We start from the raw sequence: 25,274 nt of genomic DNA on the forward strand, positions 1-25,274 counted from the left end.
TTCGGTATGTCTCAACACATCCAGCCAGTTTTTGTTTTAAAAAAAAAAATGGCAGCAGGGACAGCTAGGTGGCGCAGTGGATAAAGCACCCTGGATTCAGGAGTACCTGAGTTCAAATCCGGCCTCAGACACTTGACACTTACTATCTGTGTGACCCTGGGCAAGTCACTTAACCCCCATAGCCCTGCAAAAATAAAAATATAAATAAATTATTTTTTTAAATGGCAGCAAATAAGTAGAGTCGAACAAAATGAATCCACATAATGATCATGTCAAAAATTTGTACACTGTGTATTGTGAGGGCCAAAATTTGATATACAGAGTGTTATTTGGGTGATTTGCCTTAATATTGGGGTCCCGGAAATATGAGGGACCTTTTAGGTTCTCCCTCCACTCTGAACTGCCTTTTTTAGATATTTCTCCCAGGCCAATAAGAAAGGAGCCTCTAAGCTTTAGTTCACAAAAGGATCAGATTTTATTACTTGGGAATTAATTAAACAACAAAGGTGAAACTAATAAAAATCAAAGATAAGGAAATAGGAAAATAGAAATACAGATAAATATTCTTAACTCTAAGCTTAACCTATTCACTGCCCAGACCATTCCCAATTAAGCTAGTTCAATGAAATTTAGGGTTTTCCATAATTAACTCACCAAATATCACACCAATCACTGCTAGTGGGGATTCCACTCCCTGGGGATTCCAAGGTCTCCAGCCTGGGGCTTTCTGACCACCCTGAGGCTTTATCAGAGGAGCCTCCAGTCTTCTTGCCTCTACACAAAGATCCTTGCAGACTACATGTGTCCCAACTCTGGTTGCTCTATCACTTTCTTTTCTTTTCTTTCTTTCTTTCTTTTTTCTTTTTCTTTTTCTTTTTTTTTTTTTTTTTTTTTGCAGTACAATGGGGGTTAAGTGACTTGCCCAAGGTCACCCAGCTAGTAAGTATCAAGTGTCTGAAACTGTCCCAAGTCTTCAGGTCCTCCTGAATCCAGGGCCAGTGCTTTATCCACTGTGCCACCTAGCTGCCCCCTGCTCTATCACTTTCAATGCTGGAGGACCATGGCCTATGGGCTTTTGACTGAGTCTTTGTGCAGTTCTGGGATGGAAGAAATAACTTAAGTTGCTCATTGGATTTCTTGATCTTATTTAGTCTGTTGTGAACTATAGGGTTTTTGTAGGAGCTGGGTAGACATCTTGACAGAAAGTGATTATTTAATATGTTTATTCTAGATGTGTCTTACCTGGAGAAGACCAAGGTATCTGTAGATATCACCTTCATCCACTGATTTCAATGTGACTTCTAGCTTCAAACCCAAAGCCATTAGTCTCTCCCTTTTCTTGGCATATGTTAATAATTTTGCGTTTATTGAACCAAATGACATTTTTATGTCAATTAAAGAAAGACTCAATGAGATGAAGATGTTTAATGTGGAACTGTATAGCTTGATATTGAAGTGATTGAGAAAATGTTTTGTTTTAGCTCCATCTTTAATTTGGAATTCATGCTTAGTTCTATTTAGGAGAAATGGTCATGAATTCAAGTCTAGACAAAACTATAATGAGCTTAAACTGTGTCCCTGAAAAATGCCTCATTTCATATAAATTTCTTGACAATCTTGCATTGGTAGCGTGTTGTATTTTAAAGCTTATACAGTGTTTTCTCACAACTCTGTGAAGCAGGTAGTACAAGAATTATTAACCTTATTTTACAGAGAAGGAAACTGAAACTCAGAAAGTGGTCCGTGATTTGCTCAATTAGCAAATGGTAGCATTTTTATTCAAACCCTTACCTCCAAATCCAGTATTTGTTCCATGAAAGTTGCCTTTGGACATCCTATCGCTACTAGACAAGTCTGATTTGTCTTTCACATGAGATACCCCTGCCCCAAGTCTTCTCTTCTCTGGTTCCTCTAATTCATCCTCATATGACATGGACTCAAGGCCCTTCCCATTCTGGTTGACCCTTCTTTCACCATCCTCCAACTGGTCAATGTCCTTCTTAAAATATTGTGCCCAGAAATGAGCAGAGTCTTCCAGATGTGGTCTCCTTGGAGGCTTGCAGTAACTCACATTTAGAATCAGAGGACCTTACTTCCTGTCCAAGCTCTGCTGCTTCTCACCTGGACAACCTTGGGCAAGTCACTGCAGCCTCTCTGGGTCTCAATTTCCTGTAAAACCTGTAAATTTTAGGAAATAGACTTGATGTAAAAGGTAAAATTCTACTCTCAATTTTCATTTTTCACCTAGCATTATATACAAATAAGGAGTAGCCAGTGTGGAGGGAACAGATAGGTACCACAAGACTCCAAAGTTAAGTCAATAAACACTTAAGTGCCTGTTATATGCCAGGCACTGCACTGAGAGCTGGGCATAAAAAGAAAAGCAACAATATCACCAACAAAAACAGTCCCTTTTCTTGAGGAGCTCATGGTCTCATGGGAGAGACTTGGGTCAGCAGTAATCCCCCTCAAAGCAAAAGCAAAAATAGATCTAATTAAAAGAGATAAGGAAGGAAACTGCATCTTAACTAAAAGGTAGCATAGATAATGAAGTAATATCAATACTAAACATAAGGGGCAGCTAGGTAGCGCAGTGGATAAAACACAGGCCCTGGATTCAGGAAGACCTGAGTTCAAATTCTGCCTCAGACACTTGACACTTACTGGCTGTGTGACCCTGGGCAAGTCACTTAAGCCTCATTGCCCCACAAAAAGAAACCAAAACATATATGCACCAAGTGGTACAGCATCCAAATTCTTAGAAGAGAAGTTAAATGAGTTACAAGAGGAAATAAGACAGCAAAACTATACGAGTCAGGGATCTAACCTTCCCCTCGCAGAACTAGATAAATCTAACCACAAAATAAATAAGAAAAAAGTTAAAGAGGTGAATAGAATTTTAGAAAAGTTAGATATGACGGGCAGCTAGGTGGCGCAGTGAATAAAGCACCGGCCCTGGATTCAGGAGTACCTGAGTTCAAATCTGGCCTCAGACACTTGACATTTACTAGCTGTGTGACCCTGGGCAAGTCACTTAACCCCCACTGCCCCGCAAAAAAAAAAAAAAAGTTAGATATGATAGATGTCTGCAGCAGTAATCCCCCTAAAGGTGAGACAGGCACTGCCACCTTTCAGCCTTCTTCCCTAATTTACTGTTGACTCATTCTCTACATGTAGGGAGGAGGGGGGAACTTGCTTGAACCCAAAGGTAAAGTGCTCATCTGTCTTGATGGTCCTCTCTGTGGAGAGGGGGGCTTTCAGCAACATGTGGGATCATGGGTAGAAAGTCTAAGTGTCCGGGAGTCAGGGACCATGGGACCTTGGATGACCCAAAATTGGTGAGAAAATAGAAGAACAAGTTCCCTTCCATGAGTTCAAATCATCCAGCCCAGATGATCTATGTCAAAAAGAACCAAAAGTTACTTCTTCCCTTTCCCGGGGATGTTGTGGCAGCCTCAGGCATAAACAGGAGAAAAGAGAGAAAACAAAAACAGGATAGAACGCGTTGACATATTGACATGGAATTTCTGTTCAGGTATGGGTTGGACTGAATGACCTTTGAGGGCCTTCCAACCCTGTGATTCTACCTAAGAACTTAGCTCTATCCTGATATGCTATGTGGCTTTGGGCAAATTTCTTGGCTTCTCTGAACCACAATCTATGAAATGAGATGAGAATGGACATGTTACAGTCAACAGCACTGGCTCTGAAATCACAAGACCTGGGTTCTAATCCTTACTGGTGTTTACTATCTCTGTAACCTTCAACATGTCATTTAACTCCCTGAATTGTCTAAAGAATGAGGGAGTTGGACTAGATGCCTCCTGAGGTTCCTTCTAGCTCCAAGTCTGGTTATTTTATGACCTCTCTAGCCTCAGTTTCCTCATGTGTAAAATGAGAGACCTGAACTAGACACTGGGAGCTAGATACTAGGACTGAGGTCCCTTCTGGCTCTGTGACCCTGTGACATCCATGAACCCTAGTATATAGGATTCAAAATGGCTAGCACATATATGTATATATGTGTATATACATATCCACTTTGAATGTTAACTCATTTGATCCTCCCAACAACCCTGGTATGGAGATGCTATTATTATCCTGATTTTACAGATAAGGATATCAAGACTAGAGGATAAGTGACTTGCCCAGGGTTACATAGCTAGTTAGTATCTAAGGGAGGATTTGAATTTGGGTCTTGCCATCTTCAAGTCTAACATGCTATCTCCACTATACCACCTAGCTGCCCTAGAACCTCTGAAACCATCTAATATGCCCTTCTCATTTCACAGCTGAGAAAAATGAAGTATCCAAAGTCACACAAATAATAATTGGCAGAGTCAGGATTTGAACCCCAGTTTTCCTACTCCTAATCCAGAGTTCTTCCCTATGCACCATTTAGCAGTGCTATAGCGGAGAAAGAGGGGGCCTTGTTAGTACAAAGCTGTTCTAGGTTGTCTCTCCCATTCGACTGTGAACTCCTTCAGAGAAAGGACTTTTTTTGTTGTTGTTGCACAGCTCTCAGTCCAGAACCTAGCACATCATAGATGCTTAATAAATGCTCATTGACATGACTTTGGAGCTGCAGCCTTGTGGTAGCCCTCTGTCCCCTCCACACTGGTTTTGCCAGAGCTTTTTTTTGCTTAGAATAATATTGAAGGTGGAGAGGACAAGGAATAGGCGATTAGCAAGCCAGGTGATCGTGTTAATTAATAAGTGAGCCATATCTGCAGGAAAGCAGGATGAAAAGCAGAGTCAGAGGACCTGGACTTTGGAATGCTGCTTCTGCTTTTTACTTATTATCTTCGAGACCCGGGCCAGTCACTCTGGGTCTTGTTCTCGGAGTTTTGGCCTAGGTGGGCTCAAAGTTCCAATGAAGCCCTGAATCCCTGGGGGCTGTGATTCTACAAGTACCAGGGGAAGGCTGAGCAAGCAGCAGAGGATGTGCAGAGTGGGCAGGAGGGTCCCCTTGGGCAGGCACAAGAAGGCTGTGCCACCAAAGAACAGTTTCCTGTCCTAACCACTAGGCGGCTTCCTAATATAAGAACTGGAGAAGGCGCTGGCTTTGTATGGGGTCTGAAATTTTCTAACTCAAATGTGGCCAGCCCTGCCAGCCCAAGGGGCTCTTAGGTGGGGGCCCTCCCGGGAGAGGACTTTGGTTTCTTTTAGTTCTGCCCTCCCAGCTGGGCGATGAAGCCCTGCATTCTGGGATTTCCGAGCAAAGGGGCCGGCTGTCCTCAGGGAGACACTGGAGTTGAATGCAGCCTCACTGCTAAACAAGTAACCCAGTTCTTCTAGATTAGGGATCAGTTCCCCAGGGCTGAGCAGCGCTCCACCACCACCCCAAAGCACAGACCCCACAATTCCTCCCCTCTAGTCTTGTCTTTTCCCTTTACCCCTGACTATACCATAGGCCTGGTGTCCAATACCCTGGAAAAGCAGGAGAGATATCACTTTCCAATCCCCCTGTTCCTTTTGGAGCAGAACCTTGGAGTTGTTTGGTCCTCAAAAGGCTGCAAGTCTGCCATTCAGAATCAGTGCTAGAAGAGATCTCGGAATTCAGACCCGCCTTGTTGGCTTTTCTTGGAGACTTTAAAGTGGGAGGAAGGGGGACCCAGGACTCCCCCACCTTCTAAAGCAGCTCATTCTGCTTTGTTAGAGTTTCTTCCTTACCTTAAACCTCAAGTCCAGCCAACCGCCCCCCCCCCTGTTTTACAGACCAGAAATGTGAAACCTAGAGAACCCAAGTGACTTGCCCAAGGTCACTGCTCTGCTGGGGTTTTGCTCTAAGGACAGGGAAGTGGAAAGAGGATTTGCCTCTGCTTGCTACCACTATGACTTTGACCCATTCAACTAACGTCTCTGGGCCTTAGTTTCATCATCTGTAAAATGGGGGGGGGGGGGAGCTAGCTAACTTCTAAGGTCTCTTTTTTTTTTTTAGTGAGGCAATTGGGGTTAAGTGACTTGCCCAGGGTCACACAGCTAGTAAGTGTTAAGTGTCTGAGGCTGCATTTGAACTCAGGTACTCCTGAATGCAGGGCCGGTGCTCTATCCACTGCGCCATCTAGCTGCCCCTCTAAGGTCTCTTTTACCCCTAAGCCTAGGATCCTCTGATTTGAGGTCCAGGATTCTTTCTATTTCACTGGTGTGTCATCTACCTCTAAGGCAGGAGTTCAAAACCTGGATTCAAAAAAAAAATTCTTGAATTTAAATATTTTTAAAAGAATTTTGGATAATTATTTCAACGTAATTGGTTTCCTTTGCAATCCTTTTGTAATGTTTTATTTAAGGCATTTAAAAAACGTGTGTGACACAAAAAAGGTTGGGAACCCCTTCAAGTGTAAAGCCCCTCAAAGTATCATGGGATCTTTGCTGAGAATGAAGAGGGTCTTGAGTCGGGAGAGCTTAATTCAAATCCTGAAACTGTTAGGGCATGGGTGATCAGAGGCAAGTCGGGTACCTTTTCTGGAGACTGGGGTTTCCCCGTGTGTAAAATTCAGTTGCTGATACTACTTTCCACCACACAGGGTTTGGGGAAAGACCACACTATGAAACTGAGTCATGACGTTATTATTATAATACCCCAAATTATAAGAAGTTGGGTTGATCGCACCACTTTCTCCCCAGCCCCAATCCCCGTTGCTTATGGAAGACCCTTCAAAGAGTGGCCCATTGAAGCAGTCTCGTTGGCAACTTGTGCTAAGTCTGTCTTTAAGTGAGTCACCTCCCTAGACTTCCTCCTAAAGGAAACGCTAACTAGAGCCCTCCCCCAGGCAAGAAGAAACTTTTTTTGAGGGTGGAGAGAGGGCACAGGGAGTGTGCACCGCGCTGATTCCGGCCACAAAAAGGGATCTAAGCAGAGGAAACCTGACTCGTGTAGAGCAAGGGACATTTAAAATGCGCTAGCATTTGTTATTAAGGGTCTATTGCTGGGATGAAAAGAGCCCGTTGGGATTACAGATAAGGAAAATGGGCCCCAGCTAACCTTTGGGGGGTGGGGCTGGTATTTGGATCCCTGGGGCAGGGTCCTGGAGTCCCAGGATTTTGAGGTTATGTAGTCTAGCCCCTTCACAGAAGGGGATATTGAGGCTCAGTCAGAGAGAAGTAACTTGCCCAAGCAGCGGAGCTGGGCTTCCGTTTTGACTCCAAATTCAGTTCCTCCCACCACTTGATGCCGTTTTTGTAACTGCCCCTAGAGCCTACCGTCCAGTAGAGGAACAAAGTCGACAGGCAGCACGAGGGAGTTGGGTCAGACCTATAGAAGCACATGCCCAAGACGAATGCAGACGTGGCGAAATTCTACCCTTTTCTGGAGGGCTTGGAGGTTATGCTAACTAGCCCTAGGTCTGGGGAGGCGGCTCCCGACCTCTGTGGACCTCCAGGTTTCCCTCCCCGCTTTAAATCTGTGGTCTGCTGGCTAGACCACCTGGGATAAACCTTGCGGGCAGATGGTTAGAATGAACCCCGGTCTCCTGCTCCAGACTTGGGGGGGAGTATCTTTCTGGGTGCGTAACCTTTCGTCCCAGCTTGGGTAGCTGACTCCCCAGGATTGGAGGAAGGTCTTAGGGAAGGAGAGGGGCTGGCCCCAGTTCTCAGTTACAGCGTGCTCGGGTTACAGAGGCGAGTCCAAAGGGGCATGCACACATTGCAAGTCCCAGCTTGCAAACGCAACGCCCGGAGAGTGAGAGTGAGTGTGCGTGTGTGCGTGTACGTGTGAGTGTAGGTGCGCGCGCGCGCGTGTGCACGGGGGCGCGCGCCCCAAGATAGCGCGGGCCAAGCTGGTGGGGGGAGGGGGAGGGGAGACCACAGTCAGCCACTCACAGAAACAGTAGTGAAATCTCCCGAACACTTTAACTGTCAATCAGACTTAATGGGGTATAAAAAAAAAAAAAACCCTCCATCTGTGCTGCCGGGGAAGGAGGCAATGGAGAGACTGCCTACGAGGCAGAGCTGACAGGGGGGTGCATCTTGTTAGCTCTCGGAACCCGGGGACTCCAAGTTGGGGGCGGAAAAAAGAGAGACTGCAATAAATGCTCCAGGAAGAGAGAGAGAGCGCGGGGCGAGGGAGGGAGGCTGAATCGAGCGCCAGCAGCTCTCTGCTAGGCTAGCCCCCGGGAGCCAGAGAGAGAGCGAGGGGGAGTGAGCGACGCACGTAGAGAAACTGACACCGGGACCCCCCCACTTCTCCTGCAAAGTGCTGGCAGTCAGATCTCATTTAAGCAATTTCCTGCGCGTAAGAATAGCAATGAGTCGGGAGGCGTTCGCCGGCTGAAATTGGGTGAAACCTCAGCCACTTCCCCCCCAACCTTCCCTTTTAGGGGGGGCTGAATTCTGCTTTTTGTTTGTTTGTTGTTGTTTTTTTAAGTCTTGTACTTTGAGACTTGAGAGGCTGTGGCTGCGTGCGCGCGTGTGGTTGGTGCTCCCCCCTCCTTTCCTTCCTAAACTCCCCATATCTGTCAGCCAGTAAACATTACCTGAGAAATCCCCAACGGAAACGACAGCTGAGGCAAGAAGCTTCTTGCCTTCAACGTTTCCACCTCCCGCTCCCCGCCCCCCACCCCCCCTCCTGCTGTCCCAACTTTCTGAAGTGCCTTTTCCCTACCTAAGCAGGAGTCATCTCTTTGCCCCCCACACCCGCTACTTTGCATTTTTACCGGGGACCAGGTGGGATTCTCTTGCTCACCCACCCCCACCCGACTTATTTATTATTTGCTTCTCTTTTTTTTGATTTTGGGTTGCGGGTGTGTGGTTTTGCACTGGGGGTATCTCCCCCCTCCCCCCCCCGCCAACGCCCCCCCCCCCAACCTTCTCGGAGGATGGTTTGGAAATGGCTGGGCGCGCTGCTGGTGTTCCCGCTGCAGCTGATCTATTTGGTGGTGAAAGCGGCCGTGTGTCTGGTGCTGCCCGCCAAGCTGCGGGACCTGTCCCGGGAGAGCGTCCTCATCACCGGCGGGGGAAGAGGCATCGGACGCCACCTCGCTCGGGAGTTTGCCGAACGCGGAGCGAGAAAGGTGAGCGCGGGGCGGCCAAGAGGGGTTAGGGGCTAGGCTGGGGGGACGGGGGTGCGGATCGAAGGTACTGGAGAATTTTAGGGTAGAGAATGGGAAACAGAACGGGGAGAGAGAGGATATCGCACCTGCTACTGGAGTTAAAGTCTCCCTCTCTGTCGTGTGTTTTGGGGGAGTAATCAGCTCTCCGCGCTCCCCTGAAAATAAGAATGCTGACCTAGTCTATTTCACCTTGTAAATTTCCCCTGGGACTGGAACTGTCTGGCAGGTCCTGAGCTGTCTGTTCACTTCTGTGGCCTTGAGTGAGTAGCTCCCCCACCCCGAAACCTCCTAGATCCAACCCTCTCCCACATTTACCCCCCCCCCCGGTATTCTTTCCCTAGTCCCTCTCCTCCACCCCCACCCCCTTCTTTTTTCCCCTTTGCTGCAGCTGGGGTGATTATTGTAGGGCGTGTGCGTGGTTGAGCGTCTAAGAAGCTTCTCACAAGTTGGCACTTTTCAATTTTCCTTGGCGGCTCCATTCCAAGCCCCAACCTGAGAGCCAGGAGATGTGAAATCTCCGATGAAGGCGGGGGAGGCTGTGTGGCAACTGTGGGCGCCTTCTGCTCTGTTCTCCTGGATGGTCCGGGCACCGAGCCATGTCCAGGGAGGTCAGGGCAACTGGGAATCCAGCAATAGAGAGGGGTTTGTGTGTGTGTGTGTGTGTGTGTGTGTGTGTGTGTGTGTGTGTTAGAGGAAGATTTCAGTCAGCCCTTGTTATGTCTCTTAAAAATATATATATTCAAAATTAGAATTCCTTCCTCTTGCCCAATTAAGTGGGGAGGTAGCTACGTGGAAGGGCCAAGAACTAGGAATCCCCATTCTCTGTCGGGATCTCTGCTGTTGGTGGGATCTCTGTTGTTGGTGGGCTGTGCCCTCTTCTCCGGTTTGTTGGGGGGGTGGGGGGGAGTGGCTCACCCAGTGAGAAGAGCAGTGTGAAGAATCCTACTTGAACCATGTGAACTGGAGGAACAAAAACATGGATTTAGTTTGGAACTTAAACTGTTGTGAGTAAAGGGGGGTGGTGGGGGAGAAGGCCAGCAAAGTCAACTGACATGACATGGAGCTGCATACCTTGGGGATTAAGTAAATATGTACTGTATAAAACCAAACCTGCATGTAATTTCAGGTTGCTTTTGTTTTGTTAAACACTGCAGTGAGATTTACAATTCCTTAGAGGTTGCTTGGGACCAGGAACTGAACTTTGGAGCCTGAATGATCAGGGAAAGAGCAGATCATTTGTTCATTAACTCTTCACTGGCCTGCCCCATTGGTCACAGTGTCTGGCCCCTGGTGGGCTTTCCATGGCTCCCGCTCCTTTGCTTCCCGCCTCTCCTTGGGTGGTTTGGGCAGCTGCTTTGCCTTGCCCTTGGATATGGGATGGGGGGGGGGGCAGGAGAGAAGTGATAGCCTGGAGTATTTTTAACCCCTGGTTGAACAACATTGAACATCCATAAGCATGGACTGTTCTCAGCAGCTTGATTTCCTTGGAAAGATGCCTTCATTTAAAAGATCCCCAAATACTTTACAGACAGGAGGCCCCGGCCTGGGCCCTGGGCTGGATAGAGCTAGGCAGAGGAGGGGCTGACTTGGGGATGGATGGAGGTGTGCAGCCTGCCTACACTCATAGGTCCAGCAGCTTGCACGGTAGCTGTCGTTTTCTTACTTGTCAGCATCCCCGGAGAGACTTTCTTCTGAATCATGCAGCTGGCACAAGGGCTGGATCTCTTTAACAATCTCCCGCCTAATTGGTTGCAGTGGGCACAGAGAGAACCCTCTGAGTCAGCCTGGGAAAACTTGACTGATAAACCAATCCCATGGAAAATTGATTTGAGGGGACCAGAAAGATAAGATGAGGAAGCTTGCTCAAGCTCTCTGTGACTTTCTGCAACTCCCCACATACTCCCCATCCCTCTCCCCCAACCCCCTCCCCAAGACTAGGATAGGTCCCATCCTTCTCCACCTAGTAAATTCAGGGTCATCGGAAATGGTTCTTGCTCTGATCTTTAGCTCACAGAGTTCACAAGGAGATGTGAGAGTCAATAACAAGAATAGCAACACAAGCAACAACAATAATAGAACAACACTCCATATCTATAAAGTGCTTTACATAGATTACTTCAACAGACTGCCTCTGGCTCACATTGCCTCATTGGCTACTGTTATTTAGTCCAATAAAAAATGAAATGGGGCCGGGGGGAGGGGGGGGAATCTTTCCCATGATGGCTTACTTGCTAGAGAGAGCTGGGTCTAGACTCAGGCTAATTGTGCTGACCTGCCTGCTACTCCTACGACATAGAAAACTTGGAAGGGCTACCCAATTTCCAATTTCCTCAGTCTCTAGGCCATTCCGCTTATGGCCAGTAGCATAAGGTAGCTCCTGGCCACATCTCCCATAAGTATTTTAGGGCCCTGTGAGTTCATGAGAAGGAAGAAGCGTGCTTTAGAGGAGTAGAGAAAGACCATGAAAATAGTTAGCTGTGCAGGCCCCCAGGGAGACAGCCTCTCATTCAGGGCTGAAGTGAGCATGTGCTTTGGGCCTATCCTCTGAGAGAGCTTTTCTGCAGCCCCCATACAGCCCTGCAGTTTATGTTAGGTAGGAGGGGATGTTTAACCACAGATCACAAATGAGAATCCTCCTTTGGTTGGGCACATTGAGATTTTTGGGGAGTGGGGACCTAAGAGAACCCATCTGGCCTGAACTCTGGGTCCAGATCCAGGACGTGATAGAAATGATGCCAACTGTTTGCACAAAGCAAAGTTGGGGGTGGCTGATGGTACTAGACATCTACAGGGGATTCTTCCCCAACCCCTCCCTTGTAGGAAGAATGATGAATACCATCATAATGTCAAGCATGTGTGTGTGTGTGTGTGTGTGTGTGTGTGTGTGTGTGTGTGTAGGTATATGTGTGTATATGTGTGTGTGTGTGTGTATGTATGTATGTCTATGGTTTTAAGGCTTGCCAAAGGTCTACGTCCATTATCTCATTTGGGACTTCTTTTTCAAAGCCCCCACTTGGCTGTCAAGATTATTTGGATGCCTCCACCAGTGGGATTGATGTGCTAAAAGCCAGAGGTCCTGATCCCAAAGATGCTCCTTCCAAAATGTGCATCTGTTTAAAGAAAGTGAGGAAATGAATTGAATTGTTTTCAACCTGAAAGAAACTACTTCTTTCCCCTCAAGCATAGTGGGAAGCCCTTTCTCCCTTGAAGGGCTCCATGGTCTTGGCCGTGTCTCTCCTTATACTTCTTACAGTCTCCCTTGTGTTCGCCTATGCTTGTCTCACTCCCCATTTGATTATAAACTCCTTGAGGGCAGAGTCTGTGTGCTTTCCCCCTCCTCCCCCCCCCCATCCTCAGTGCCTTTCCCAGAGTAAGAGTTAGCTGTTTCATCAAACTGGATAACTAAGGCAGGGGTGAATAGTGGTTAGGTAATCCAAGTTCAACCTAGTTGGCATTCTGTCCTGAGGACCAGCACTCACTAAACACTCCCATTCATGACCACGGAATTGAGCTTTTCAACTGACCTTTTCATCCATCAACCTTCTTTGGAATTGACATGACCTTAGCAGGAGTCACTCAGAGAAGAGGAAGATGTATTGTTTGTTTGGAAAATCCAGGATGAAGTATTCACCATAGCCAGTCAAACCTTTGGCCCAGCATTGGGTGAGCAGTTTGAGCAATCCAAGATGACAGCATTCAACACTTGGTCATAATTTCAACCCAGGGAGAAGGTAGGGGACACATTGAATCCTGGTGCCAATGCTTTTGGTCACTGGGGCTAGCTATCAAGTGGTGGGAGTACATCCAGGCTCAGAAATGCATTCCATGGGGATGATATGAGAACTGGGGTCAGGAGTCACATTTGTGCGACTGATAACATTTTATTTATAGAGTGAGATGTTACAGATGTTCTCTTGTCATTCTCTCCTGAAGTGGCCCTTTAAAGAGATTTATCAATCCCATTCCTTCTTCATTCAATGAATGTCTATTAGGTGGATATGAGGTGTGGGGCACGGCATTAAGGAAGTCTCTATACCTCTTTAAATTATTTTGAATTACTTTGTATGTACTTTGTATTTATTTGGCTGAGCATAGTTCCTCAGCTGAATGAATGGTTGAATGTAAGTTCTTTGATGGGAAGGATCTATCATTTTTCTTAGTGTTCCAAGTGTCCAGCACGGGACCTTGTACGTGGATATTTGTTGAATTGAATCAGGGTAGGGAGGAAGAAAAGGATACAAAGTGTAGTTTAATGAAACACATACACGAATAACTGTGATAGACCATGTCTCATGAGAAATGAATTTGAGAGTTACAAAACAAAGTTAGGGGGCAGCTAGGTGGCACATTGGATAAAGCACCAGCCCTGTATTCAGGAGGACCTGAGTTCAAATGTAGCCTCAGACACTTGACACTTACTAGCAGTGTCACCCTGGGCAAGTCATTTAACCCTCCTTGCCCCGCAAAAAAAAAAAAAAAAAGTTAAGGGTCCAAGTTGCCCATCTCTATTACCCTAACACCTTCCCATTCATAGCAGTGGGTTTTCCTGGACACACCGAATTGCCATTGGGCAGACTGACACAAAGACTTAACATGTCAGTTGAGACCATCAATTTCATCTAATCCAACCCCCTCAAATTACACATGATGAAGCCAGGACTGACAACTCAAGTGACTTATCCAAGGCCACAGCTAGTATCAGAGGTGAGATTTGAATGCAGATCCTTTGAGACCAGAGTAGAGGTATCCTTTTCACTATACCACACTGCTACCAGTGTCCTACATTCCTTTATCCTTTGACAAATGGCCTATCTTCACCTCCATCCTCAGTCCAATTTGGGGGAGGTTGTACCACTCTGAAGAGAGGGATGTCATATTTGAATAGTGTCTTTGCTCAACAACAGGGAAGTTTTTTTTTTTATTTGTTGTGATGTCCTGGCTGGATGTCTAGGTGTTGGAAATACAAAACTAGAACTCAAGGGTGAGTATGTGTCTGGCTAGATAGATCTGCAAGTCATGTGCTGTGGAGGTGATGATGGAAGCTATGGGAATAGATGAGCTCACCAAGGGAGAGACTGTCAAGAGAGAAGCTTGGAGGACAGAACCTTGGGAAGTAAAGCTGACCAAAGAGTCAGAGAAGTGCCCTGAAAGACTAGAAGGAGTGAACTGTCTCCGAAGGAAGCCTCAGGGGGCAGCTAGGTGGCGCAGTGGATAAAGCACCGGCCCTGGATTCAGGAGGACCTGAGTTCAAATCCAGCCTCAGACACTTGACACTTACTAGTTGTGTGACCCTGGGCAAGTCACTTAACCCCAATTGCCTCACACAAAAAAAGGAAGCCTCAGGCAAACAGAGGACCACGGAGGAAAAAGTGGTCCATGACATCTGGGCAGGTGACCCGAGAGCTCAAAAAGAATGAGGACAGGAATAAAAATAGTATTGCTAAATACTGGATTTTGCTGACTTTGGGGACCTTGTTTGCCTTGGTAAATACTGGATTTGCTTGCTAAATATTGCTAAATGTTGGATTTAGCAATAAAGAGGACATTTGAGACTAGGGAAAGAGAGCTGTTTGAAGATAGTAGAGGAGGTTAAAAGTCAGATTATCAGGGGTTAACTAGTCAGTGGTAGTGAAGGGAGCAGAGCAAGTGCAGACTAGACTGTCCTTTCTGGGACGCAGGTAAAGGAAAGGGAGATTGGAAACCTGGCAGTGTTAAAACAAAAGAGATCGCTTTGACAGAAGCAGTTTTTGCCCCTCTGCAAGTGAAGAACATGATCCAGAACTCGGATCTCCAGCTTAGAACCTTTAAAAATGTGACATTAGGGCAAAGCTGATAGAAAATGGAGATTAGCTAAGTATTTTGGGTTTTGACAGAGGCACCAATAGAGATTTTCCAGGAATGCAACGGGTGTCCCTACCATACTCCACGCCCAAGCCTTGGCACATATACCCTCTACCCCTGCCTCTTAGGATCCCTAACTTCCTGCCAAGCACAACTCATTTGGACATCTCCTCCTTGAAGGCTTTCCTGATCTATTCAGTTATTAGAAGTCTACACACACACACACACACACACACACACACACACACACACACACACACACACACACACTCTTTACTTACTTGGCATGTATTTTGTTTTCCCTCCTCTGTGGATACGTTGTTCAATGCCAACAGAATGTAATTCCTTGGAGGCAGAGATGACTTCATTTTTGCCCTTGGTATCCCCAACAGTCACCCTAACACAGTGGCCTTGCACACAGCAGTTGCTTAATTAATGTTTGATGACTGAGTGAAAGAATGTAACATCAAAATGTTGACCGATCCCGGTTAGTTTCTAAAAATCCTCTAATAATACATTATCAATCTGACCACCCTAAATTTACCTCAGACTAGTTTTCAATCTATTCCTCTTTTCAATCTAAAGTCTTCAGGGAAGAGGTTCTATAAATTTGCTTACAGTGTAAAGAATTATTTTTTTTTATTATTTCTCTTGAAATTGCCCAACTTCCTTATTATCTGAGCTTCAGTTTGGTGACTAAGTCCATTCTAGCCAGCCCTTTTACAGTTATTAGCCTTGGATCCTCTCTGGGCCTTTATCTTTCCAATCTGTGTAGGTGGCCCTCATTCAGAAGCCCTTCTATCCCATGAGATCAATTTAATTGTTCTTCCCTGACCCCCCCCCCCTTTTTCTTTAGCTCATTTCATCTTGAAGTGGTTAACTTGGAGAAAAATAATCCAAAATACACATCAGTGACTAGTCTGTGTGGGAACTCTCCCTACTAATATAGTTAGAAACCCATCTATAATTTTTTTTTATTCTTTTTTTTTCCTTTTTTTTTTTTGTGAGGCAGTTGGGGTTAAGTGACTTGCCTAGGGTCACACAGCTAGTAAGTATTAAGTGTCTGAGGTCAGATTTGAACTCAGGTCCTCCTGACTCCAGGGCCAGTGCTCTATCTACTATGCCACCTTGCTGCCCCCAACCCATCTATAATTTAAGTCTTTAGATCTTAAAAGTATCATTACCCGAGGCTTTAGAAAGGTTGGGTGACTTGCCCAAGGCACTAAGTGAATAAGTGTAAGTGACCCCAAATCTTCCTTCCTGAGGCCCTCACTCACTAGGTTATACTCTAAATGTTAACTATTTGAACCCAAATGTTTGCTATCCAAGAAAGGCGTCTTGTTGCCACTGTTGATTCAGAAGCTTGTAGCCTTTTTCAGCCACAAGGGGTAAAGGACCTTTGATGTCATATCATGTAACCCAATAAAGTCTGGAAAGTGATAGAAAGTGCAGTAGACTCAGCGACCTACTGAGATAGGGCCTACCAAAATGCTTGATGACCTGGAGTAAAATGTAGACAAAAATTCACATTGAAGTTGTGAACTCCTGTCACGGGCCAAGGCTAGACAGTGACCATGATGTGGGGAGGGCACTACAGGTATTCTTATCCCCATGTTATGAATGAGGAAAATGAGGCTCAGGCAGATTGTGTAATCTAGCCTTGGTCACAAGGCTAATTAAGTGTCAGTGTGAAATTTGAACACAATTCTTCTGACTTCAAGTCAGGGACTGTGTCAGTTACCCCATATTGCCTCAGGTGAGTATCAGCATTTGTTAAGGATTCCATAAAGGGGATTCCTTTCAGTTCAAAAATAGGTTGGACTAGGGGCAGCTAGGTGGCGCAGTGGATAGAGCACCAGCCCTGGAGTCAGGAGTACCTGAGTTCAAATCCGGCCTCAGACATTTAACACTTACTAGCTGTGTGACCCTGGGCAAGTCACTTAACCCCAATTGCCTCACTAAAAAAAAAAAAAAATAGGTTGGACTAAATAAACTCTGAAGCCCTTCCCAACTCTGAGATCCTCTCTTTCCTAAAGCTATATAGTAGACGTAGACAAACAGGCACCAAAATAGCAAGTGTAGCCTAGTGGATAGAACACTGGATCTCAGGTTGGGAGAATGTGGTTTAGATGCCGGCTCTGAGAATTCACTGGATGTATAACCTTGGGCATGCCCTTCCTAGGCCTCAATTTCCTTCTCTGTAAAATGAATTGAATTGAATTGAGCTGTCAAGTGGTTGGTGATTGTTGCTGTTTCCTAACTCCCAGGACCAGGCAAGAACAGGGAGAGGAGTCTGGGAGATTGAGTATCTCTCCATGCTTAAAAAACAGAAAAAGAGCCTGACATCACTGGCTTTGTACTTGCATCCACACAATCATGTCACCCCTTTTTGTCTGTGTAACTCAAGGGGAAGAAGTGTGTGTGTGCATGTGTGTGTCTGTGTGTGTCTGTGTCTGTGTCTGTGTGTGTTTATGTGCCATTTCTTCACTCCTTTGCTTACTGCCTCAGTGAATTCAGGACTAGAGGAGGAAAAGAGAGGCCCAGAAAATATGAATACAAGAGTATGACAAGTACCAGGAGGGAGAATGTGGCAAGGATGGTCAGCCAAGAGTGTGAAGATCCATCCCTGGGGCAGCTAGGTGGTGCAGTACATAGAACACCAGCCCTGGATTCAAGAGGACCTGAGTTCAAATCCAGCCTTAGACACTTGACACTTACTAGCTGTGTGACCCTGGGCAAGTCACTTAACCCCAATTGCCTCACCAAAAAAATAAAAAATAAAATCCATCCTCAGTAAAATGAAGTGACCTCAGGTCACTGGGACTGGCTGCTTTTACTTCTTCCCTGGCAGAGATACAAAATGGGCTTCCACCCCTGGGCCCTTGATCCTCTGTTTCACAGAACCTCAGCTTTGGAAGTGTCCTGATGATGGAACTAATGAGAAGCCCCTTCCCAGCTTCCCCACCAAGTGTTGGTCTTGCCTTTGGGTGAAAAGCTCCCATGGTGAGGGGTTCACTCTTTCCTGAGACATCTAAGTCGCTGCCTTGAGGTGTCTGTGGTTCCATGATCTCAGGGATAGGGCTCACAATGCAATCCCTAACCTACCCATTGTATGTGACTTTTGTCTGGACTCACGAAACCTCCGCGGAAACCTTCCTCTCCATCTGGCATAGGTACCAATGGAGAAAACATAGACTGTCCATTGAGTATTCCTTGCACTCACTCTGCAATGAGGCAGCTGTCTTTTCTGGATAAACATCTTTCTGATGGCAGCCCTCCCACTCAGTAGCAGACCCTATGGAAACATTTGCCAGAATCATTGGATATTAAAGACAGAATGAGAGAGTGGATGGAACTTTGGAGTTGGGGGTCAAGAAGACCTGTGTTCAAATCCCACCTCAGACACATTCTAACTGCTTCTACCTCTCTGAGTCTCAGTTCCTTATCTGTGAAATGAGGGAATGGGACTCTGTATCCTCTAAAATCTATGATCCCCTGGCCTGGCAGTCCTGCTCTTCCAACTGCCCCGTTTTATAGAAGGGTAGGATGAGATACAAAAAGGATAATCAATTTCCCGAGGATAAGCTAGCAAATAGCAGACTTTGAATTTACAGTAAAATCTTCTGGCTTCCAATCCCACTCTCTTTCCAGATCTCAGTGTCCCAGAAGCAGAGAGTCCCCAAATGGATTCTCTAGGTCAAAAAAAAAAATATGGAGCACAGATTTCATAGAATGAACTGGCAGAGACTAACAACTATTTGTGTCAGTCCCAGGAGACTTGTCCTTGCCCAGCGTCCCCAGAAAAGCTATCTGCAAGTCCAGAAGCCTGGAGCCCCCAGTGACTGCTAACCTAGAGTGTGCTTTGGGATTCCCCGAAGGAGGAAAAATTCCATCCATTTCCCAGAGCCCCATGGGGGAATTTTAGCTCTTGACCCTTTTCTAGAAACCAGTAGGAGGGGATTGTTTGCAGAATAGAAAGCTTTAAGTGGCTTGCCATTTCCATCTCCCACTCTAGCCCCAAACACAATGGAAATGAGCGGATACAATGGGCCCCTTTCTTTGTAGGAGCTAGTCCTGGAGAAGAACTTCTTGGGGGGGAGAACTTGAGAAGCTGAGGCAGAGTTATGTTCTGGAAAAAAAACAGGCTCCACATTCCCCACCTCTGTTCCTTTCCTGGTGCCTCTGCTACCCACTGAAGCTAATTGGTCTCCTGCTTACACCAATCACTAGGCCGCCCATTAGCTCACTTGGTTACAGCTTGGGGCTCTTGGAGCCGTCATAGTTTAATAAGAGCTGAAAAAATCTTAAGAGATCATCAGGTCCAAATCTTGAATTTATCTATGAGGAAACCAAGGCTCCCACAGGGGAAGAGTCTTGTCCAAGGTCACACAGGTAGTAAGTGTTAAGTGTCCGAGGCTGAATTTGAACTCAGGTACTCCTGACTCTAGGGTCGGTGCTCTATCCACTGCGCCACCTAGCTGCCCCCCTTTTTTTTTTAATTTTTATTTTCTTTCCATTATTCAATGGACAAATTCAATCCTCATAAGAACCAATTAACCAGTTACCACAGGATCCCAGATCTCTTGAGTTGGAAGAAACATCAATAGAAGTTCCTTCTGATCCAATTCATATATGAAAAAATGAATGTGCTTTACAATATGTCTGATGAATAGCTATCTGGAGTCTGTATGAAGACCTCCAGGTGTGAAGAATTCACCTCTCTGGGAATCCATTTTACTTCTTGACAACTCTCATTGTTCAAAAGTTTTTCTTGACATCAACTCTCAATCAGCCACCTCTTTGCCTCTTTTACCCGTTGCTCCTCATTGTGCCATCTGGAGCCAAACAGAGCTTCCCAGTCCTTCTTCCAGGAGACAGCCCCTCAGGTATTTGACAGCTTTCACAAACACTGTGAAGTTTTTCTTCTCCCACATAAAAAGTCCACAGTTCCTTCCACTCATAATCCTATGGTCTGGACTCACCATCTTGGTGGCCTTGCCTGGATGCTCTCCAAGCCAGGTCAATCAGCAAGCACCTATTAAGCACCTACTATGTGCTAGGCACTATGCTAAGTTCTGGAAATACAACCCACCCCCCAAAAAAGAATCACTGCTCTTAACAAGCTCAGAGTCTAATGGAGACAGCATCTAAACAGCCGAGTATAAACAAGAGATATGCAACATACATAGGAGATAAATCTCAGACAGCACCAAGATTAAGATGGATTGGGAAAAGCTTCATGTGTAAGGTGGAACTTGAAGGAAGGCAGAGAAGCCCAAAGGAGGAGATGAGGAGGGAGAACATTCCAGGCTTGAGCAGTTGGGTGATGGAACATCAAGGAGGCCAGTGATACTGGATCACAGAACACAGAGAAGGCACCAAGATATAAGAAGACTGGAAGGGTAGGAAGAGGCCAGGTTGTGAAGGACTTTAAAAGCCAGAGGACTTTATATTTGGTCCTGGAAGTAATAGGGAGCCAAGGGAGGTTGTAGAATAGGGTCAGACTTGCACTTTAGGAAGATAATTTTGCAGGTGAGTACAGAGGAAGACAGACTGCTCATCAATGTTCTTGCTAAACTCTGGTGCCTCAAATTAACCATAGTATTGTCAGTCCCAGGCAGGCTTCTCGGAAATGCTTCCCTTTGATCATAAGAAAATGTGGATATATCCTCTACAGTAGCAGGAAAGGACTTTAAATACCTATCTGATCAATGGTGGATCCACAAACTCTTCATTTCAACACAAGAAGTCAAGCCATCAGAGACAGTGGTGATGTTCTCCCAGATCTCCCTTCCTTGAAGGTACTCATGATGAAGTTACATTAAGAGGGTGTAAAAATCCTTCAGGGATAGAGTCATAGATTTGGAGATGGAAGGGAGCTTAGAGCTTATCCAGTCCAACCTCATGCATTTTAGAGACTGAGGCCTAGGCAATAGAAGGGACTCGCTGAACCTCACAAAGCTACTAAGTGATTGAGGCAGGATTTGAACTCACACCTTCCTGACTCCAAGACCAGTTCTCTATGCACTATACCACAATACTTCTCAAGACCGGAGAGGGGCCACCTCATTGTCTGAGTCTGGGTAAAAGGGGGAAGAGTGTGCAGAGGGGTGTCAAAGAGTTTCGAGATGAAGAGAATAGGAGAAGAGGCAGCTCACCTCACAGAATGGCCACAGTTTTCATGCTATTATTGAAACAGATAAAGTAGGCCACTGAAACTTGTTGCAATTGACTTTTAACAAAAGGGCAAACTGAGGCAGATCTCTGTGCAAGGTAACATTCCTGTCATTTTGTTGATTGCTAGTCTTGTTCTCATCTGGAACACAGTTGGCTTGGGATCGTAGCTCTGGAGCTAAGAGGGGCCAGAGAGGCTATCTAGTCTAACCCATTCAGTTTACATTTGAGGAACCTGAGGCCCAGGGATCTGAAGGACCTTAGAACCACAGGATCATAGATGCTGAGCTAGATGGGACCCCAGAGATCATTTAGTCTAATCTGGACCAAGAGAGTAGAAGTGACTGCCCCGGGAAACACTCCTCTCTGAGATAGCATTTCAACCCAAGTCTTCCTGACTATAAACCCAGTGTTCTGTCTACCACCTCTCTGCATGGAAGAGCGCTGGTCAGGAAGCATCTTGGTCCCAAAGCTGTCAACAGGTAAAATTTACAGTCATGAGATGTACCCATTCACTGGGTGCAGATTTGCCCTCCCAGTCTGAGCCAGTTGACCTCCACACCTTTGGAGGAGCTTTCTAAGAGGATTGGACAAGATGGCCTTAGAAGGGCCTGTGTGGCTCTAAATAATAATAAAAATAGCTGATGTTTATAGTTTAAGCTTTGCAAGGCACTTTACAAACATCACTTGATTTGATACAATGACACTTATTATGGATTCTCATTTTACATATGAGGAAATTGTGGCCAGCCAGGACTATGGAACTAGCAAGTGTCTAATGCCAGATTTGAACTAAGAGCCCTATGGACCTTGTAAGGTGACCGTATAAGCCTGCCCTTGGGTTCATGTGGATCTCCTTTTGTTAGACCAGCTTCTTCCATAAACTTCACTGTAGACTCTGCCATTGAAAGGAGATTCCCTCAAGGATGAGAATTGTGTTAAGATAGGATGTCTCGGGGCAGCTAGGTGGCGCAGTGGATAGAGCACCTGCCCTGGATTCAGGAGCACCTGAGTTCAAATCCAGCCTCAGACATTTGACACTAGCTGTGTGACCCTGGGCAAGTCACTTAACCCTCATTGCCCCATGCCAAAAAAAAAAAAAAGATAGGATGTCTCATGACTGAGAGACTGTAATGTATGTGTTATACATGAGGGGAAAAGTATTAACTAAGAGCTGTTGAGGACTGTTTGCAACCAGTTGAGTTAACATGGAGTAGTGGAAAGAGCCAGGAATTTGGAGTTGGGAAACCTGAGTTTAAATTCCACTTATGCTATTTACTAACTATGTGATCAGGCACTTTACTTCACTCCAGAGCAAATGTCCCTTATAACCATTTTTTTGTATGTGTGTGCCTCTAACCTTTGGCAGGCTGGGAAGCCTAGGGGTCCCTTCTCAGAATAATGTTTTTAAATGCAGAGGATTATAAAGAAAACCAAAGCTTAGTAAAAATCAAGGCATAGGGGGCAGCTAGTTGACGCAGTGGATAGAGCACCAGCCCTGGAGTCTAGAGGACCTGAGTTCAAATCCGGCCTCAGATACTTGACACTTACTAGCTTTGTGACCTCAGGCAAGTCACTTAACCCTCATTGCCCAACAACAACAAAAATATCAAGGTATAACTTTTTTCTCATCCAAGTTCAAGTATCTCCTGAAACCTATCCCTTGAGCCTTAAGAGGATGTCTATGGACCCCAAGTTGAGAACTTCTGACATCTAAGTCAGGTGGCATGGTATGGTAGAGAGAGCCTGGCCTTGGAGGCGGGATAGATTACCAGCCATGTGACTGACCCCAGGCAAATCAGCTAACCCTTCTGTGCCTCAGATTCTTCAATTGTAAAATGATAGGGTTGAGCTAGGTGGCCTGAGGCCCTTTTCAGCTCTAGATCTGTGATCTACAGAATCAAAAGAGGCCAAAGTCATTCATAGAGGCATATACTCACTTTCAGAGATGGAAGGGACCTCAGCTTGGGGATCCCTGAGGGGCAGAACCCACTGCCTCTATGGGAAGCCTGCGCCATTTATACTAGTGGGCAGTAGGATTGGTTGGGAATTCAGAGTCGGAGAACTTTGATTCAGCTAGATTTTAGAAATGGGCTCCGGGTAACTCCTTGACTTAGTGGTGGGAGGCAGTAGCATGTCTTATCATTCTTTTAGTAAGAGTGTGGCATGGGGACAGCTAGATGTCGCAGTGGATAGAGCACCAGCCCTGGATTCAGGAGGACCTGAATTCAAATTTGACCTCAGACACTTGACACTTACTAGCTGTGTGACCCTGGGCAAGTCACTTAACCCAAGTTGCCTCACTAAAAAAAAAAAGCAGTGTGGCATGAACATGGGAGAATTTGTAGCTGGCCAGGAAAGATTTTGTGTTTTTTTTGGAATTTCATGAGCAGTTATATAAATGCCCTGATCATCCCCAGATCTGTGTTAAGGAAAATACCTTGAACTCAGTGGTTCAGGGACAGCCATGTTCTTTGAATGACTTCCATGCAGTCTTGGCTGATCTCCTTGGAAGGTCTCACAAATCAGGCAGCTCTCCAGAAGTTTGCAGCCGAGGTCCTCGTTGAGAAAGAGAAATGAGGATACTTGGTTTCAGTAGCTATATAGTCTTCATCCTAGCTGAATAAAGAGAGGGGAAGGGCACTAGGGAACTGCCCACTCTCAGCCAAAAAGACTTGGAAATTGGCTTTTTAAGAATGGTGGTATTGGGGGCAGCTAGATGGCACAGTGCATAAAGCACCAGCCCTGGATTCAGGAGGACCTGAGTAAATCCGGCCTCAGACACTTGACACTTACTAGTTGTGTGACCCTGGGCAAGTCACTTAACCCTCATTGCCCCACAAAAAAAAAAAAAAAAGAATGGTGGTATCACTGCTTCCCCTCCAAACCCTTTGCCAAACTCTATCAAAGTTCATAGGATTCTTCTTTTGGGGGGGTAAGGGGGGGGGGGCAGTGAGGGTTAAGTGACTTGCCCAGGGTTACACAGCTAGTAAGTGTCAAGTGTCTGAGACCAGATTTGAACTCAGGTCCTCCTGAATCCAGGGCTGGTGCTTTATCCACTGCGCCACCTAGCTTCCCACCGCCCGCCCCCCATAGGATTCCTAAGATTCTTAATTTAGAGCTTCCAGGGACCTCCGAGGCCCTGTAGTCCAGTGTTTTTTCAATCTTTTCCACTCATGACCCCTTTTCCCAAGAAATTTTTACAGCTTCCCAAGTATATAGATATATAAAGTAGGTATCCATAACCTCTTACTGGTGCCAAATTTTTCACAACCCCCACATTCAGTTACTGGGGGTTGTGACCCACAGTTTAAGAAGTTTTGCTCTAGTCCAACCTCCTGGTTTGGATAACTTATGATGAAACTGAAGCTTGGTTTACAAATCCAAGCCCATGGCAGGTTTGGCTTATGATTATTTTCAATTATCTCCCAAATCCAGCCTGGCGGGATGGGACCCAGAGAATCACCGCATCTCAGTTCATAGGGCCAGAGATTTAAAGCTGGAAAGAACCTCCAAGGTCATTGAGTTGAACTCCCTCATTTTACTGCTCAGGAAACTGAGACCTCCAAAAGAATAGTTTAGGAGGATAATAAGTAGCAGAGCTGGGATTTGAACCCAAATGTTCTGTCTCGAAACCTAGCATTCTTTCCAATGTGACATGTGTTAAAGGGGTCCTTCCTTAGAGATCATGGCATCCAACCCATAGCTTTTAGAAGAGTCCCTTCCACAACATTCCTGTGTAGTGGTCAGTCCTAAAGGCTTTTCTTAAAGATTTCTAATCATTGCCTCTTAAGGCAGCCCAGTCCACTTTGGGACAATTAACTGTTAAGAACTGCTCCCTTACATTAGGCCTAACTCTGCTTCTCCTGATTCTGCCCGCTGCTCCTAATTCCACCCAAGAACCAAGGAGAATATGTAAATCTACCCTCATGTGACAGCTCTTCAGATATTGGAAGATAGTTATCATATTCTAAGAAGATGGGGGATGGGAAAGAAGGCTAATCCAACAGGGAAGGAAAGTCTGGGTACCTCCAAGACTTGCTACAGTAGATGATGGACCTCAAGACTTATACTTTGCTCTCCAACTCTTGTGGCTGGCTCCTGGCTCCTTGCTATTTAGTATTTCCAATTAGTCTCCCTGTGAGGTATCACAAAATGGAACAAAAGTAGGAAAACGTAAAGGATATTGAGAGAAGCCTGGTAGGGTGT

At 45.8% G+C, this 25,274-nt stretch overlaps 1 protein-coding gene across 4 annotated transcripts in view; it reads left to right on the top strand.

Annotated features, from left to right (window-relative positions):
* Positions 1–7,342: 7,342 nt before the first annotated feature.
* Positions 7,343–25,274, top strand: part of DHRS3 (dehydrogenase/reductase 3) — a 53,042-nt gene continuing 35,110 nt past the window's right edge. The window contains exons 1-2 of one of the 4 annotated variants that reach the window (XM_043996686.1): positions 7,343–7,505; positions 8,862–9,011. In XM_043996686.1, coding sequence (XP_043852621.1) covers positions 7,449–7,505; positions 8,862–9,011 — 207 coding nt within the window. In that variant the 5' untranslated portion in view covers positions 7,343–7,448. Of the gene's footprint in view, positions 7,506–7,850; positions 9,012–25,274 lie in introns of those variants that run through there. The other 3 variants (XM_043996684.1, XM_043996687.1, XM_043996685.1) reach the window with 3 other exon arrangements.

Source organism: Dromiciops gliroides, chromosome 3, assembly GCF_019393635.1.
Source record: "Dromiciops gliroides isolate mDroGli1 chromosome 3, mDroGli1.pri, whole genome shotgun sequence".
NCBI classification, from domain to species: domain Eukaryota; kingdom Metazoa; phylum Chordata; class Mammalia; order Microbiotheria; family Microbiotheriidae; genus Dromiciops; species Dromiciops gliroides.